The sequence below is a fragment of the Cryptococcus neoformans genome, chromosome 3 (genome assembly GCF_000149385.1).
Source record: "Cryptococcus neoformans var. neoformans B-3501A chromosome 3, whole genome shotgun sequence".
In the NCBI taxonomy this organism is placed as follows: Eukaryota; Fungi; Basidiomycota; class Tremellomycetes; order Tremellales; family Cryptococcaceae; genus Cryptococcus; species Cryptococcus deneoformans.
Window position 1 is genome coordinate 1,737,281 of NC_009179.1, and position 16,996 is coordinate 1,754,276.

Consider the following 16,996-nt stretch of genomic DNA (forward strand, 5'->3'; position numbering starts at 1 on the left):
ATCGGCACCTTCCGGAATTCGAGTGGTCCAGAGAATAGAGTAAAGTTCTCCAACTCTATGTTCAGTGGCTTTTGAATATGATCGGTTCAACTCTTCCCAGAGTAGTTTGGGATTTGGTTCAAGAAGATTTTTCGCCTCAGCCGATAAGGCAGCCTTTACTTGGGGAGAAAGATATCGAATAACGATGGAGTAGGCCCGGTGTTGGTTTTGAATTTTGGCATTGAGGTTATTAAGCTCATCAGTAGTGAGAACTCGAGGAGATTGGTTGGGGTCACCGGTAGGAACTGTGACAGGGATATGAAGAACAGGAGTTTCATGAAGAGTGGACATAAGACGGAGTCCAAGGAGGTAGGCTTGGATATCGAAACTCCAATCACTATAGTTGTCTTCCCCCATAAGCGGAGAAATCTTGGCCGAGGCCGTTTCTTCCTTGGGCTCAGACATGGTATTGCTGCTCGAGAACTGGACGAATTTTTTGTGCTGGTATGAAGTAATTCAGGGACGGGAGGCAAGGCTCATAACCTGTCGAACTGGTCTTTACTTAGCACCTTCGTACAAACAGTCTCGTAGACAGTGTACTAGATAGTGATGAGAAAGACCAGAAAGTTACAAAAAGGAATATTATAATGGTATAGAGTCTGACCGAAAATAGACTACGTAGTCATCTATCTAATTAAGGGACTAGACTAGCGAACTCCGACACTATCTTCCCTCTCACATTGAAATAACGGTAGATGACTAGGAATGGTAAGGAGACACCTTCCGCTCATCCTTTGTAGGAAGCTCAGATTTGTACATGAGCTTCAGTGAGACGCAACGGCGAAGGGAGTGTCTGGCCGTGTCTAAAAAGGCGTTTGGTTATTGACAATTCTTGTCTTAGACAAGAACGGTGCATTGCAACTGTCTTCTTCCGCATCAACGTTTGTTAATGCATACGTATTTGAGACATGGTATCAGGTACACACTTCATGCCCTGTAATCAATGCTTTTTTTCCGCCCCCAACGCTCACTTGCGAGTCTGTTAAGCTGCCTAAGCAATATCCTCCTAACCGTCATGCATTTCCACCCTCTTCACTTCTTGCTCATCACTGCCGACTACTTCTCAGGTATATTTTTCTTCTCTGAATGCATTTCATCAGGCGGGTGACTTATCTTCTTGGGCAATTCAAAGAAACTCCTCCGCGGACGGAAGAGATCGAAAGATTAGTGAAGGATTGGCGGTCAAATGAAGTAGTGGCGACCTGGTATGGACCCAAATACAATCCTGAGCTGACCAAGGGTGAAAAGAAAAACAGGTCGAAAAAACAACCTACTCGCCTAGATAACTGTCAACGAGGCTCTAGTCAAGTGGACGAAGCCATGGGTCTCAGTTCTCAGCCTCCATCATTGTCAATTATTCGACGTGACTCCAGCTTGGTAGGTTTGCATGATGAATGAATAAAGTAGCTAAACTTGGAAGACGATAACGGGACGGAGAAAGGAAATGATAGGATTGGCAGAAGACGAATGAATGTGCACTTGCGCTAAAGGAGCCAATTATCATGGTGCTATATCATATCACAGCATGCAGGCAGAATTATTTGAGTCTAAAGTAATGTTACAACTGTCGTCATGGTCTTCTACGAGGAGGCAGTACATGGCACGACTAGACATACCACAATCCATAAAGCTGATACTATGCCTCCCGCTATAAGGATATCCCTTTTTATGTCTCTGTAAACCTTTTTTATTCTTGGATCTTCAACTAGCCTTTCAGAACCAAAAACTTGTATCTTCGTATGAGCTTTTCTCCTTGGTGGTACGCGGGCCTTGTGCTTCGTTGATCTTGGATTTGAAATAAGCATGGAAGAGGTGAGGGGATGTAGGGGTTGAGCAGGTACAGAGTGGGGGAAAGGCGTAGTAATAGTGGCATTACCGAGGCTTGTTTCTCCTTCTTTTCCTCCGGAATCGAAGGCAAAGGGCGAAATTTCCCTCTGTGTGGGGTTAGGGAGCTTGTGTCCCATAGCCGCTAAGATGCCAAGCCACATGCAGCAAGGCCGTGAGATTAACCCCGTTTTGTCTTCTAAAGAAGAAGTGTCGCATATCGGGGCAAATTGTCGCGCAAGGGCGTTGCGGAAGCCAAACGTTTGGGAGGAGAGGTCATAATCACCGGATTTCTCGAGGGATGCCTGCGAAGCATTGATCGAGTTTTCTCGTATGTTAACCTTGCATGTTGAATTGAAATCTTGAATCGCCCCAAGATTAGACAACGGTCTTACCTCTTCTGGGAAAACAACTTCTTTCAGTACCTTCACCTCGGGCTTGGGTCCACATCCGACAATAGCGGGTATCCCGATCATATCCCCGACTTTCGAGTGCTCACCTTCTAGTGCATCTAACTCCCACGGCCAAATCTGCCGACTGGATCTTCTCCACACTTGAGAGCAAAACCCGCGATAGGCGGAGTAAACCTGCATGGTTCCAAAAGAGACGAAGATGGTGGAGAAGAGACGATAGGTCCGAAGGCCAAAAGGGCTGGGCGGAAGAAGGAAGGTGAGAAGAAGGAAGATTGCGAGGCCGATAAGAAGACCAATAACACCGGCAAAGTACCTACCATAACATCAGCAAAAATCAAGATCTTAGAACAAAGAAACTTGCCATAAAAGCTTCTTAGGCCGATTAATATTGCCTTTAGCAGTCTCGAGAAATCGCGGTAGGCATTGGGATTCAAGGGTATGATAAATTTCCTCCAACACAGGCAGAAACTATGAGGGCAAAGGTGTTCAATACAGTGCAGGATCATGCAGCACATGTTCGACTTACGGACTCAGGAGCGCTACTAACTTCAAGACATGTTCTGACATATTCTCGCAGTTCGTCACTGATGCTCAACTCCTTGCTCCCACCATTTTTAAAAAAGGTGGCAAAAGCTTGCAGCGCTTGGTCTCTCAGGGGTTGTTCGTCTACCGGAAGAAACGTAGTTCCATCAGGAAGATATGGAGAGTGTGAGCGATGTAAAACGTGTAGCGCAGGAGAAGAAGAGCATGTCGAGGAGGACGTCCCAAACCGAGATCCAGCAAAATGAGAGTTTACTCTAGAAAAGCAACTCCTCAAGGGTTTGCCCGAGCCGTCGTTGGGGTGCAGGGCTGTTGCATCCGTCGAGTACGCACCGGCAGAAATTGAACTGTTTCTGCTCTCTTCCACTTCTTGCTCACCAACTTTCGTAGGGAAATTCATTGGCCCGTGGTGAAGATAGCCAAACGGATCGTATCGGTGGCCGAGGATAGTGCTTGGGACAGGCACTCTTATTTTCACCGCTTTATCCACCTGTTTCCACTTTGACCTGTAATCCCTGTACCAGAGGACAAAGACTAAGTTCTCTGCAGTGTAGTCCTTGTTGGTAAGAAAGGTGGCAAAGTCGGCAAATGATATGGGCGGGCAAGTTTCACCATTCAAGATGTGGCAGAGCCTGAGTTGTTCAAGAGCAAGTTCGGTATGAGAGGTGAGCATAGAATGGGTGCACATTGAAGGACGAGAGGTATAATTGCCATGTAGGGGCCCATTGCTAAGCGGGGAATATATATCATCTGTCGCGACCGACAACTGTAAGAAGGCAAGGGCGCAAGGTAAACTCTTCGGTTGCCAATAGTACTGAAAATTGTGTCGACATAGACCAAGGGGCGTTATCGATCTGTTTCAGTCACTCTTCTAGCGCAGATAAGCGCGCGGCTCTGCCGCTGTTAACGCTGTCGGTAAGTTGGGCAGCAACGACAAAACACGCTAATATGCAAAAGGTGATGGACTGACGTCGACAATGATGGGTGATGGGATTCTTACAAGAGTTGGTACGGTCCAAGAGGCCTGCTCAATCAGGTACCATATCGCTCCAAAGGAGTCTTGACAGGCCAGGAACTGGGTTCACGCAGTCGTTGACGATGCTTTAACACACTGTAAAGAAGTAAGAGTGCTGACTGATGAGAAGGCGGAAGGATTGGAAAGAATTATGATGGGACGGAAGAGGCTCTGCTCAGAGTTTGACTTTCATCCTGTTTACTTCGATGCTGCCAGCCAAAGAGGCCACGAAAAAACGCATGGACGTCAAAAGCAACGAAGCAGATAAGGCAAATGGCGACGATCTTCGAAGAACATGAATTTCGACCCGGTAATGAGTGGTATGTACCTACAAGGAAATTCAGAAATTAAAGAAAACGGGCTGGGCCGGAAACTGAAGATATGTTCGCCACGTGGAAAACACGCGCGCATATCATCATCATCCTCTGAGCAATGGTGGTGTTGACGACACTACAACCAACAATCTTGAGCGTTCATTGCTCGTCGGCTTTGTGGTTCGTTCAGCTTGAGTCCAAGCCATCCATACTGGATTTAAACCAAATAAAGTCTGAAAGCAGAGCCCAAAGCCTAGTTATCAGCCCTCAACCCGTCGCACTGCAGTATTGCCATTTTGTTCCGCAAGATGTCCATGCTTGATGACTGTAAGTGTCTTTGTCAGAACAGTTCGCTCGAAGCTCATCCGTGTTAGTTGTGGAACATACATCTGGTCCTTCAGCTACGTCCTATGCCGTTTCAGGTATCTACCAAGGATCCAACAATGTAGGATATGGAGGCTCAGGAATCCAGGCAGTCGGTTATGAGGGTTTTGAAGAAGGCGACGAAGAGCAACCGGGCGAGGATGCTGTTATGGTCAGAGCTGTAAGTACTAGGTCGCTTATACAGAAACTTTGCTCATACTTGGGCAGTTGGAGACCGGGTTCATCCCATCAGCTCGTTCACAAGCACTATCTCCACTCTTCTCGTTATCTTTGGTGCAATATTCTCCACCTTCATCGGTGCTGTGCCTTACTTCTGTTAACAATGTTCTTTTCCTTGCCATTGCACCCCTTGCGCTTGTCATCATCGACTTGGAGAAACCAGAAGAATTGGTCACAATAGATCTACCAAAGCCAACCCCCGAAAAAGGCTCACAACGTACCAAAGAATCGCCAGTCGTCAGCCAGCTATTTGCCGATCCCACAGCCAGACATCTGTTAATATCTACCAGCTCAGGGGATACGTTTTATCTTCCTATTAGCCCGGGAAATGCTGCCATTCAATCTCGACGACCACGACCGCTGAGATTAAGGCAGAGTATAACAGCAGCAGGTTGGTCTCCTATCTCGGGAGTGACAGTAGACGCAAACGGAGAGGGGACAGGGCAGGGCAAAGGGGACGCCGTCACACCTCCATCGACGGATGTTCTTCTGGGAACAACGAACGGTCAAATCCTCTCGTTGCTCTTGCCACCTCAAGACGATATTTTCAAATCTGTATCTATTGGTATGAGCAAACCCGTTGAGCGAGACCTGCAAACTGTGTATACCCTTCCAGATCAGCAGCCTGTGGCTGGTATTGGCTTCGGCTTCTGGCCAGCCAACGGCTCTTCATCGGACCGTCATCATAAAGGTGGGAAGAAGGGGGCTGGAAAACGCGCATGGGTGGTCATCACCACTAAGGAGAGGCTGTACGAAGTGCAAGGGAATGTCAGCACGACAACAGCGGGAGGGAAGACAGGAGGTTGGGCGGAAGAACTTTTTAAGCCAATCAGAAACAGTACTCCCAAGTTCCAAGAGCTCCCTGGAGATATTGTGAATCCATCCCTGGTTTTCTACACTCCATCCACGCCTGCCCAATCTTCTTCAACGCTTCCGGCGCCTTCTGCCATCGCCTGGTTGACAGGTGAGCTTATTTTATTGTTCCTCATATTTGGTACCCCATTTGATCAGTTTAATAGCTCCCGGGCTGTACACTTCCAGCCTTTCAAGTGCTCCGTCTAATGATATCCTTTTGAGACCGTCCCTTATACCATATCCGATTTTTGATGATTCAGCTCTTCATGACTTTGCACCTAGGCCGGCTCCATCATCGCCATCCCTACCTGCAATACCTATTGCAGTGGCTGTCACTCAATGGCACTGGCTTTTACTTTACTCGGACAGAGTAGCTGGTGTATCAAGGGAGAACGAGAAAGTTGTTTGGGAAGAAAAGCTTCCTTTGGTGAGCTCATTGCTTAGCCAAAACAACATTATGTCGCTCACAAAGAACATAGTCCGTAGACGAAAAGGCCATTGGCATGTCCGCAGACCCCGTTTCCCGAACATTTTGGATATACACCAATAAATCCATATTGGAGATCTTGGTGCGAAACGAGGACAGGGATATATGGCGTGCAAAGCTGGAGAAAGGGGAGTATACAGAAGCACTTAATTTTGCCAAGGTGAGTAATCACCTCGTTCGTCCCTTGAGGACTGCTCATCGCTTGAGGACAGACACTTTCACAAAAGGACGTTATCCTTTCCAAGCAAGGTGACTATCTATTCGAACAAGGACGGTATATTCAATCTGCCCAATGTTATTCCCAGACAAACCGGAGCTTTGAATACGTCACGTTAAGATTCATTGATGCAGATGAGCGAGATGCCTTGAGAATTTACCTGTCGGAAAGACTGAATCGACTGGATAAAAAGGTGACATGTTGGGATATATGGGATATACTTAAGCTGATGGAATCTACAGCAACGCACGCAACGAATGATGCTCGCCACATGGCTAATAGAGATCTTCCTCAACAAGTGGAATGCGCTCGAAGATTTACTGGCGATTGACTCTGCCAACACGGATATGGACAGCTTGAACATCGAGAGGCAAATAACCGAAGAGGATCTTAAAGGGTTCATGAATACTTACCAAGTTGGTGATATACATGCGCCAAAAAACTATCCGGCTGACCTATCATTGTAGAACGATCTCGAATCTAAGGTGGTATATGAACTGATCCAAAGCCATGGAAGAACCGATCTATATCTGTTCTATGCCACCTTGATCAAGGATCATGGGAAAGTTATTGAGCATTGGATAACGGAGGAACAGTGGTTGAAAGCCATCGAAGCCTTGAGTCGTCAGGTAAGATTTTTAGGATTGAGGGTCCTGTAAGAATGTTGCTGATAGCATTGTAGAACACCATTGAATTGTACTACCGATTTGCCTCCATTCTCATGCGTCACGCTCCAAAGGAAACTGTTGACTCTTGGATCCGTCAACCTGCTCTTTCACCTCGTCGCCTTATCCCAGCCATCCTTCAACAGCATCGGCGCTCCGAACCCATGTCATCCAACCATGCCGTCCGATATCTTTCGCATGTCATACATCATCAATCATGTACTGACACCACAATCTATAACCTTTTACTTACATTCTACGCTACAGACCCGGATCCCGATGATGGGCCTTTAATACGATTCCTGTCCTCTTGCCCAGATGATCCCGAGACAGAAAGGCCTTATTACGATCTGGATTATGCCTTGAGGACATGTAAACAGCACGGAAGAATACAGCCTTGCGTGTTGATATATTCAAAATTGGGGCTGTATGAGAGCAGCGTGGATCTAGCACTGGACAAGGGTGATCTGGAGCTGGCGAAAGAAAATGCTGATAAGCCGGAGGATGACGACGTACTGAGGAAGAAGTTGTGGTTAAAGATTGCAAAATATGTAGTACAAGAACAAAAGGACATCAAGAGGTGGGTCATCGCATTCTTTTTTATTTGGTATGTTTCTGACTAAAAAGACAAAAGCGCCATGCAATTCCTTGGATCGACCAATCTACTCAAGATCGAAGATATCTTACCCTTTTTCCCAGACTTCGTTGTCATCGACGATTTCAAAATCGAGATCTGCTCAGCTTTGGAAGAGTACTCCGCTCGCATCGATGCTCTCAAGGCTGAAATGGATGAGGCCATCACCTCCTCAGAGTCTATTAAACGCGACATCTCCAACCTGGCTAAGCGCTTCGTCACCGTTGAACAGTCTGACAAATGTTGGAAGTGTGGATTAGAGTTAGTAAGCAGGCAATTTTACGTGTTCCCTTGTCAGCATCAATTCCACGGCGATTGTCTAATCTCCATGGTAAGCATCTTTTTCTTCACTAGAATGGGATGTCGCGTAGTAATATCCGAATTAACGTACGAACAGGCAATGGAATACCTGCCATCGCCCTCGCTTCGACGTATTCTTCGTCTCCAGGATGAACTTGTGTCTCGCTCAGGGCCATCTTTCGGTCGCCATCTCCTTTCATCCAACTTCACGCCCTCTGGGTCTGGTAGTAGCACCCCAGGACGCGGCAAAGAACACCCCTTTCGCCAAGCACCTGCATCTTCCAACGTTGCTACAGACCTCTTGTTGGGAGGTGTAACCGGTCGTAATAAGTTGATTGCGGCCGGTGACAAGCTTAGAGAGTTAATCATACCTGATGCTCTTGCTCAAGCAGTATCTATGGTGAGCGTTGGTGTTGGTGTTGGTGGTACTGGAGAAGCCAAGAAGGGCGGGAAGCGGGAAAAACCTGATGACAGTCGGGCGGAAGAGTTTAGAAATGAGCTGGATGCGCTTGTGGCATCTAACTGTCCGCTTTGTGAGGGTGCAGTCATGAGCTTGGATAAGCCTTTTATCGCTTTATCGGAGGATACTGCAGACTGGGAGGTGTAGCGGTATAGAGTCAAATCAAATGTAGTCTAGTTTTTAGATCAAGATGTATGGTTCAAATCGTTCAAACCGAGAATTTACATTTGCGGATCCATTGAGCTCTTTTTAAATATAGTCTTCTTTTCTATTCCTTTCGCCCTTCCTTTTCTGCCCTACCTGCTGCCTCACTTGCCGCCAATGCTGTTTCAAACCACGTCTTCAACACTGATTGATCTTCCTGTCCCACACTGATCCTGACCAATCCCTTCTCCACACCGTAACCAGCCGCCCAGTCCAATTCAAGGTAATGGGCCAAGATGGTATATGGCGAAGCAAGGGTGAAGCTCGTCCCCAATGATGGGCCCTTTGCACATCCGATAGCATCGTAAAACGCTTTTGACGCAGCGAGCGAGGTAAATGTTAAGGAGAAAAGACCACCATAACCCCCTTTGCCGAGCGTGGGGTGTCGTTGAGCTTGAGCATAAGTCTCAGGTGTGATGTACCGTGGATAGTATACCTTCTTTAACACTTTGCCTTCAGCAGGAGTAGACTCATCGTCCAGGGACCGTTTGTGCAGGAAATCGCACATGTCGTATGCGTTGTCGTTAACTTTCTTGATACGAGCGCGATAGTCGCGGGAGTTGCGTTCCATATAAACCGCATCTTCAGGATAATAATAATCTTCGTATACCGAAGATTGAGCAGCCTTGAGTGTGTCGTAATGAGGGCCATTAGGGTTAAGGATAAGGCTAACGAAAAGATCAGAGCTACTTCGCGCAAGGGAATATGGAAACAAACTAACCTTCCTCCCATCACATTGGCATCACCACTGAAAATCTTGGTTAAACTGCTGACCACAATATCCGCAAAGGTCACGACTTCGACGTTAATGAAGTTACCAATAGTTTCATCAACGATGATGAAGAAACTATATTTGTCCGCAAGTTCTCTGATGCGAACAAGATCTGGACTTCGGAGCAAGGGATTAGATGGGAATTCACAGAATAAAGCAAGAATAGGGGGTTCATTGGGATTTTCTTTGGCCTCCACGAGGATTTTCTCAAGGGCATTGATGTCTTCGGATCCGCCAGTACCAAGGAAATGGCAACCAGGTCCCCATTTATTAAGAATTTTCAAAGTGTCAGTGTACGGGAAACTAAAGGTCATTAGTTTGATGCCCATCTGAGATATATTACGAAAAACATACCCGTAGCAGACACTTTTCCCTTCAGCCTCGCCCTGAAGCTTTCGCGCAATCCTCGAAATGTCGTGCGCGTGCCAAATGGCGCTCATTCCACAGGGGTAAAGATACACATTTTCCTCAGTCACGGCCTTCTTTCCCGAACCGGCACCTCGAGCAACATCCTCGATTTTGCCATAGTCCTCATCACTAGGCAACAATCCTCCAGCAATTCGCCGCTTGAGAGCTTGCTTGGCAAGGGGAGCGTTGAATAAAGGGAGGTTGCGCCCGTATCGTTCTTCGAGGTAAGTCGTCAAATCAGAGGTGAGGTTTTCGTCTGTGATGGGGTCGACTGGAGGCTTCTCGAGGACCGTAGAGGATTGAGGCATGCTGTAGGGTGATTCGCTAGGTGTAGTCGGGGTAGGAGGTACCGAACCGGTCCTCTTAGAGTAATGTCTGTTCCTTGAACTGGGAGCCTTGCTCGCGGGCCTTTCTAAGGTTGGAGGAGAAGGCGCTCTGGACTGGACACCAGCTGGTGTCTCACCGAGGAAAGAGAGGGCCCTCTCAGCCATACGTGACGAAACACCATCACCGGTGTGCTGCCAGAATGCTTTACCATAAGGCCATTTGTCCTTATCAAACAAAAGGATCTGGAGCTCGATACAGTCGATACCGAGGGATTTGGCGGAGGATAGATCGGTGAGCGATTTACTGGAAGGACAGATAACGAACTCAACCGTTCGAGAAGGGATAGGAGGATCTTGAGCTGCGAGGAAATCACGGCCTGCAGCAGCGACACGAGGAGCGGGCAAGAGAATACAAAGTTCGTTAGGCTGACCGAATTTGGAGAGACATAGGGCAGCGAGCTGAAATCCTGTTAGAAAATCATGTGATCTGCACTGAGATAGCCCATACCTTTTGAATACTACGGTGAATAAAGAATCGAGGGTAACCAGTCTCCATTTTGTCGACTACGCGTTTGTGGCCTTCTTCGTATCCGATGTTGTCCTCCCAAGTGGGGAGAGACACAGAGATGGCATGAGCCGTAAGAGCGGGAACGGAACAACCAAGAGGGATAGGCGCTGGAAGGTTACTCGTTGATGTGGGCATTTTGAAGTGAGATGGGGAAGAGATTCGGATTGGAGACAATAAAAAAACACGGACGTCGTCCGTTGACTATTAACCGTCACGATATTATTTATGACATCGACTCGGGCCGATCACGAGCCGTGAATACAGCCGGAACCAGATTTTCTAATGACTCATATGTATCAGGTGCCCTTCATCACCACAGAGTAAATACAACTTCGTTGATACAGCTGGTTATACAAGCCCCAAGAGATATGGCTCGTCCGTTTCGTCGTCCATCTCTTCTGCACCTTCCCATTGTCGCCCATTGAACACTGGCTCCTAGACCCATCGCGCTATTAGCCAATATTCTCCTCAGTCTCCCTCGCCTACCTCTATGAAGACCTCGGTTCCTCTCTTCACTATTCTACGCCCAAAGTGGTCTTCCCCCAGCACCAGCACTTCTTTTGGCCGCCCCATTCTAATCGGTCCTATCCGCTGATTATCCTCATCCAGATCTTTCTTCCATAAAGGCTCCTTCACTGACGTATGCACCCAAGGTCCAAATATACGCAACATGGTACTCAATAGCCCATTGTGTTTTCTCCAACTCCTTATTTCTTCTAACGATGGCTCATCTTCTATGGGTAATGGTGGATCTGATGAAGTGGTACGAGTGGCACCCAGAAGAGATGAGTGAGCTGATGATGGTGACCTTTGTATATGCGTATTTCCTGAACTTTTTTTGCTGTTACTGATTACGTCAAAGAACATCATCTTTCCCTCGCCAGTCATGGAGATATCCAACACATCCGTCACCTGGGCGGGCGTAGCCTCCTGGGCCATCATGTTAGTCATCCCTTATGATCAGTTTGGTAGAAACTTACCTGCCTGGTAGGTAACGGTGCTCCAAAACTGACTAGGTTACAGGAAAGCAGCATGAGAAACCATCGATATTTGTGACTCATCTTCGGCGCACGCAACCAATGCCCGTCTCAAATATCCCATTCGATTATTCTTATTTTTTGGTTGGCATTCAGTCGTTCGCATAAGTGGTCTGGGAAGATCAGACAGCCTTTATATAAGCGAGAAGAAGGCATAAGGGATACATATACCCATCATGCCTGGCACACAGCGTTTAACAATAGAGGGGCGGCCAGTGCTGTTCCGGGCTTCATCAGGGAAGGCTCCCATCAGACGTACAAATGTGTAATACACAATACATGCCCTCTGTCCTTCATCTTTGTCCCTGCAGCGATAGGTTACGAAAATAAGGCAGAAGGTGCCTTTGCTGTTTGTATACATCCCTTTCTGCCCTTTGAAGTCTTGGAAAATCGCTGGAATAAATATAATATCCATGAATTATGATCCATGATCAATGATGAAAATCATGATCCGCTTTTGACTTGGTGAATTTGGAGTTTGGAGGTTCGGACGTAAACCAAAGCATCCGAATCAAAATATACAGCAATTACTGATCACATCAGAGTAATGCAATGGAAGTTGCAAACTGCAGCAGGGGTGAGGGAACAATTTCTGTATAAACAAGGTCATGCTTTCGTCAAGGAATGTGTTACTATATACTACATATTTACAACTCCTCATCTGATCCATCCGCTGCATAAAGGTTAGCTAATGCCTGGGGTTTGATTAGGTAGGAACAAGACACTCACCATTCATGTTAGCCAAGAAATTGGCAAATTCTGCCTCCTTCCTGGCATCTTCATCGATTTCCATCTCTGCAACCACCTTTGTCATTTCTTTTCGCTGCTTCGCTTGAGTTTCCTTCTTTTCTTTTCTCTTGTCCTTTTTTGACTTCTGCTCAAATGCGGGCATCTGCACTTCCGTCTCCTCCCGAGCCCCAGGTTCGTCCATGTCCATATCCATGAATCCAGCCATGAGCTCTCCTTCAGTACGCTCCACGGCGGCACGTCTCTTTTTAGCCTTCTTGGCTAGAGACTTGACCTTCTTGCGATCAAGCAGGCCGGATGGAAGCACAGCAAGCTCTTCAGCGGTGAAAAGCCTATTAGCCTGAGCAGTTTGCGGTTGAGCCGGGAAGTGCAGAGCATTGGAAGAAGTGGATTGGAACGTGGCGGGTGAAGGGCCAAGGGTTGTGCGGGGTCGGAAAGAATCTGATGCGTCAGAGTCGGCGTCAGATTCGTCTTCGGAGTCCATGAATGGACGTTTAGTGAGTGAGGCTCGAGGAGCAGTTTGTTCAGGTACAAGGGCAGGTGGAATGACAGGTTCAGGAGCAATCAAATCAGCACTGTCGGCATTTATGAGCCTTATTCCATTTTTCTATTGGGATAGGTAACTCACTCTTCGGCAATTCCCTCTTCTTTGACCACACCCTCTCCTTCCCAGGCAGCATCGTCACCCAAATTATCAAATAACCCCTCGATTGTGAAGGCTTCACTTAGAGTGGTAAGAATCTTGGCATCTCCAACCTTGTCGCCACCCATTTCCATATCTCCCGCTGCCTCATTTGGTGCCAGAACAGGAGTTACGACAGGTGCAGGTGCAGGCGCAGATGATGGGTGAAATTTAGGCGGGGTAGTGTAATAAGAGATTTTGCCGCTATTCCAATCTCGGAGTACTTGAACGGCGGAAGCTTCAAGGTCGGGGACACCACCTTTGCCGAGTCGCCCTCGAATGAGTGCCATTTTGATCAAGAAATCGCGAACGTCATCGTATGCAGGGATGTTGTAAAGTTTCTGTAATTGAGCAGGTTCCACTTTGTTCAAAATCACTTCCACTACCTCATATAAGCTAATGATTTTTGTAATACCCTCCGACAGTCTTACCTGGAGAGATTGGATCTTGCACCAATTCAGCTTTGACACAGTTTCTCAGCATGATTTCCGCTTGCCTTCTTCTGCCTTCTTCCCCTTCCATATGGCTACCCACATCCTCCAATACTACACCAGGACAATCTAAAATTTTCACACCCTTGTCCAGAGCAACTTCCTGAACCACTCTCGTTTTGCCAGGCATAGCAGCCACTGCACAGGCCCGACTTCTCTTCAGGGAGTTGATGAGAGAAGACTTTCCAACATTAGGGTAACCCACAACACCAACTGTGAGCGAACTGTGTGGTGTTGAAAGGGCATATTGTTTGAGGAGATGAAGCAAAGCAGGAGCACCAAGGGATGCTGAAGTCGTGGGAAGCTCTTGAAGGACAGCTTGCTTTCCTGGAACAGTTGACGGTTGGGCAAGAGGAACGGCATTTTGGGATAAATGCTGCTTTTGGCTTTGAGTAGAGGACTTGAATGGCATTGTGGGAAAAGAATGCCTAAGGTGCTTAAGCCATGCCTCTAAATTCGCTCTTGGTACAAGGTCTTATTACAAGGATGAGCATTCACTTCTCCTCATAAGTGAAAACTCACCGATTTTGTTTAACACACCCAACAGCTTCTTCCCCTGCATGTCCCTTTTCCGCACTTCATCCTCCACCCAACGACTCCTCGTACCTTCAGGATCCCTTGCATCAAGAACTTGAATAATCACATCGCTCCGTTCGATGACTTTGCGCAACTCTCGCATAAAGGCTTTTGATGAGGAGTCCTTCGTGAGCGAAGTGTCAATGACATCATGGAAAGTAACATTTCCAAGATCGAAAGAGGAGTTCGAGATGTCTTGATCATTGGAGCTAAGAGCTCCTAGAGAGGTGGGAGCGAGTTGAGCTTGGCTAGCGGCCTGCAGAAACGTTAGCTAGGGATCTCATAATCGCCCGAGAAAAAAAAGCACCTTTGCTTTCATCTGGAACTTTGGGACATCAAGTCCCTTTTTTTCTATGTAGTGTTAGCGGCTATAAGAAGTAAACGTTCTTGTGGTCCTTACTCTGAGCTGTTGGTAAGGCATACACCTTGTTCTTTTGCCCTTTCCCACCCTTGTCTGATGTCTTGTCAGGAGCGAACGTCATTGTGAGGACCAGCAACATACTAGTTTTCGGCATTTTTTCTCAAATATTTGCCTAGATAATCGGTGCTCGTGACTCTCTGTTTGTGCTGCTGGAATATGAGAAGGCTTAAAAAGTCATGTATGTGTGAATTCGCCGCCTACAAGCCTTTTTGGAGAGGACATGTCAACAACAAAAGTTTTGGTTAATATGACCAAGTCCCCTTAGACTGGTCCCTGGTTACGTTATCATCAAATATCGACATCATCCTTTTCCTGTAACGAAGTTCACCGGCCGGCCGCAAAAGAAGACACTCATCGTCTTGTTTTCGTTAATTGTATCAGTGATCTCAGTGATTTTACCTCAACTCTCTCAAAAGCATCCCCTATCACACCAACAAAACAATTTCTCCAGTCAAAATACTACTCCAATGCTTGGCCAACTCTCCAGACCCGTTAGGCTCTCCGTCGCTCCGCTCCGTACCATTCTTACTCAGCGCGCCTTCCACGCTTCTCCTATAGCGCGGGACCATATTCTTGATGCCAGTAACGAAGTCTTTGAGAAGCGAGCGCTTGATGCCGATAACTCTAAACCCGTCTTGGTAGACTTTTATGCCAGGTAGCGTTTGTGAGCTCTTGTTTAGTCTTCCGTCGGCTAAAATTGTCCTTTATAGCTGGTGCCAGCCTTGCCGTGTTCTCACTCCTTTACTCAAACGGGTAACCGGCCCAGAATCCAATTACGACTTGTTAACTATCAATGTTGATGAGTACCCTGAAGTTGCTGCCAAGTACAAGGTGTCTGCCTTGCCCACGGTGGTGGCATTCAAAAATGGTGCTGTCAAGAACAAGTTCGGTAAGTTGCACGATCTCTCAGTTGCACAAGATTTGCTTATGCGATTCACAGTTGGATTTAGGGGACAAGATGACATTAATAAGTTCTTGGGCATGCTTTAATGTTCTATGCATCGCTGTGTAACATGAGCATCAAACCGTTTCTCCCCTATCCCCCATTCTTGGTTTTTCATCCTCACTCTCCATCTCGGAGTCATCTGAATTCCAATGTTCGCTCTCCATTTTCTTTTCTAGTCGCGTTTGGGCTCTATCCAAGATTTTCTTCTCCGCTTTTGTAAGTTTCCTGTCCAATTTATGCACAAGACCTTTCCGTGCAGCCCACTGTTGGTTAATCCTATCCTTTAGATCTCCCCCTTCTTGTCTCATTCTTCCCTCGGCTCTGCTCATTTGCTGAAATAACTTGGTAAAATGCTCATCTCTCCGCGCTGCTGAACTGAGCTCCTTCGTCAATCGCTTGTTCTTGTCAATTGTCCTGCCCAGGCACTGCAAGCTTGACTCGACACCATTGTGAACCCAACCCTCTTCATGACCCCACCAATGCCATTTCGCTCTTTCTACTGGATTTTCAGGTAGTTCATATCTTCCACAAGCTCTTGCAAAGTACGTGGGATCCCACCATCCCTTCCTCAGATCTCCATGTTGCCGTTCCAGCTCATTTCGGATACTCCTTGGGACTGACTTCAGGCAGCATCGCGAGCACTTGTGATAGTCTTGCCTTTCAACGGCATGGCATCCTGATTTGCAGCAGCTGATACAAGGGCCTCTATGGCGCCAACACCACCTCTCACATTTGTATGTGCATTTGACGTAACAGCAGCAGCACCGACAGAAGTCATGGACGCAGTGGTAGCAACAATAGAGGATGCAGAGGACGTAGAGTGTCACAATGGCCGCGAATACTTTTGCAAATCAGCGACTCCGTACATGATGTTGACTTACTAAATATGATTAAATTCTTATATTCATCCCAATAGCCTTCAATCTTTACCATCCGTTAGGTCAGCGTGGTAAGCAAGCTACAACGAGCTAGTGACCTACTTTAGTTATCCACTGATGTACCCTCTATCAGTATGTCTCCTGTTTTGTATCACATGTAACTTACATCTTGAATCTTTTCCATCCATTTGAGCAGGCCAGCTGCTTGGCTGGCACCATTCTGATAAGAAGTTTCATCAGTTACGAGGATAACCATGTTTCAAATTATTACAACAACCTACTGCCACGTCTCCTGCTATTGCCTTTCATCGACTCAGTCAGCCATTTTCTTATATCTTGCCACTTGTAACAGGACTCACTGTCGCGGACGCAACAGCACCTTTAGCTTTGTCAGTCGCCGTTGCCACCGCACCGGCGGCCTTGTCAGTTACAGTTCCCACTACACCCTCAGCACCGTTGACAGCGCTTTCTCCGGCGCCTTGTATAGCGTTTCCGACATCTCCCAGATCGAGCGGTGCCATTGACAATTGCTACAGGTTAGAAAGTTGGAAAAAGGTAACGTTGGGGCGCCAAA

General features: G+C 47.1%; 6 protein-coding genes across 6 annotated transcripts; 2 read left to right on the forward strand and 4 right to left on the reverse strand.

Moving 5' to 3' along the window:
• Window positions 1-1,619: 1,619 nt before the first annotated feature.
• On the reverse strand, window positions 1,620-3,504 carry CNBC6040 (hypothetical protein; the record flags this gene model as incomplete). The annotated part of the gene is made up of 3 exons (XM_771120.1): window positions 1,620-2,589; window positions 2,638-2,744; window positions 2,803-3,504. 3 exons carry the CDS (start codon window positions 3,502-3,504, stop codon window positions 1,620-1,622), a joined length of 1,779 nt encoding a protein of 592 aa, XP_776213.1.
• Window positions 3,505-4,453: 949 nt separating this feature from the next.
• On the forward strand, window positions 4,454-8,513 carry CNBC6050 (hypothetical protein; the record flags this gene model as incomplete). The annotated part of the gene is made up of 11 exons (XM_771121.1): window positions 4,454-4,472; window positions 4,520-4,689; window positions 4,737-5,712; window positions 5,768-6,030; window positions 6,083-6,250; window positions 6,303-6,500; window positions 6,550-6,723; window positions 6,775-6,936; window positions 6,990-7,552; window positions 7,607-7,937; window positions 8,004-8,513. The coding sequence occupies 11 exons, from the start codon at window positions 4,454-4,456 to the stop codon at window positions 8,511-8,513; spliced, it is 3,534 nt and encodes a 1,177-aa protein (XP_776214.1).
• Window positions 8,514-8,634: 121 nt separating this feature from the next.
• Window positions 8,635-10,779, reverse strand: CNBC6060 (hypothetical protein; the record flags this gene model as incomplete). Its single annotated transcript, XM_771122.1, has 4 exons — window positions 8,635-9,238; window positions 9,292-9,645; window positions 9,697-10,535; window positions 10,585-10,779. 4 exons carry the CDS (start codon window positions 10,777-10,779, stop codon window positions 8,635-8,637), a joined length of 1,992 nt encoding a protein of 663 aa, XP_776215.1.
• Window positions 10,780-12,328: 1,549 nt separating this feature from the next.
• CNBC6070 (hypothetical protein) lies at window positions 12,329-14,692 on the reverse strand (the record flags this gene model as incomplete). The annotated part of the gene is made up of 8 exons (XM_771123.1): window positions 12,329-12,354; window positions 12,411-13,003; window positions 13,057-13,492; window positions 13,542-14,075; window positions 14,124-14,433; window positions 14,485-14,528; window positions 14,578-14,631; window positions 14,680-14,692. 8 exons carry the CDS (start codon window positions 14,690-14,692, stop codon window positions 12,329-12,331), a joined length of 2,010 nt encoding a protein of 669 aa, XP_776216.1.
• Window positions 14,693-15,065: 373 nt separating this feature from the next.
• Window positions 15,066-15,588, forward strand: CNBC6080 (hypothetical protein; the record flags this gene model as incomplete). Its single annotated transcript, XM_771124.1, has 3 exons — window positions 15,066-15,253; window positions 15,309-15,487; window positions 15,539-15,588. The coding sequence occupies 3 exons, from the start codon at window positions 15,066-15,068 to the stop codon at window positions 15,586-15,588; spliced, it is 417 nt and encodes a 138-aa protein (XP_776217.1).
• A 578-nt stretch (window positions 15,589-16,166) lies between these two features.
• On the reverse strand, window positions 16,167-16,943 carry CNBC6090 (hypothetical protein; the record flags this gene model as incomplete). The annotated part of the gene is made up of 6 exons (XM_771125.1): window positions 16,167-16,249; window positions 16,426-16,468; window positions 16,525-16,536; window positions 16,589-16,642; window positions 16,704-16,724; window positions 16,782-16,943. The coding sequence occupies 6 exons, from the start codon at window positions 16,941-16,943 to the stop codon at window positions 16,167-16,169; spliced, it is 375 nt and encodes a 124-aa protein (XP_776218.1).
• Window positions 16,944-16,996: the final 53 nt, after the last annotated feature.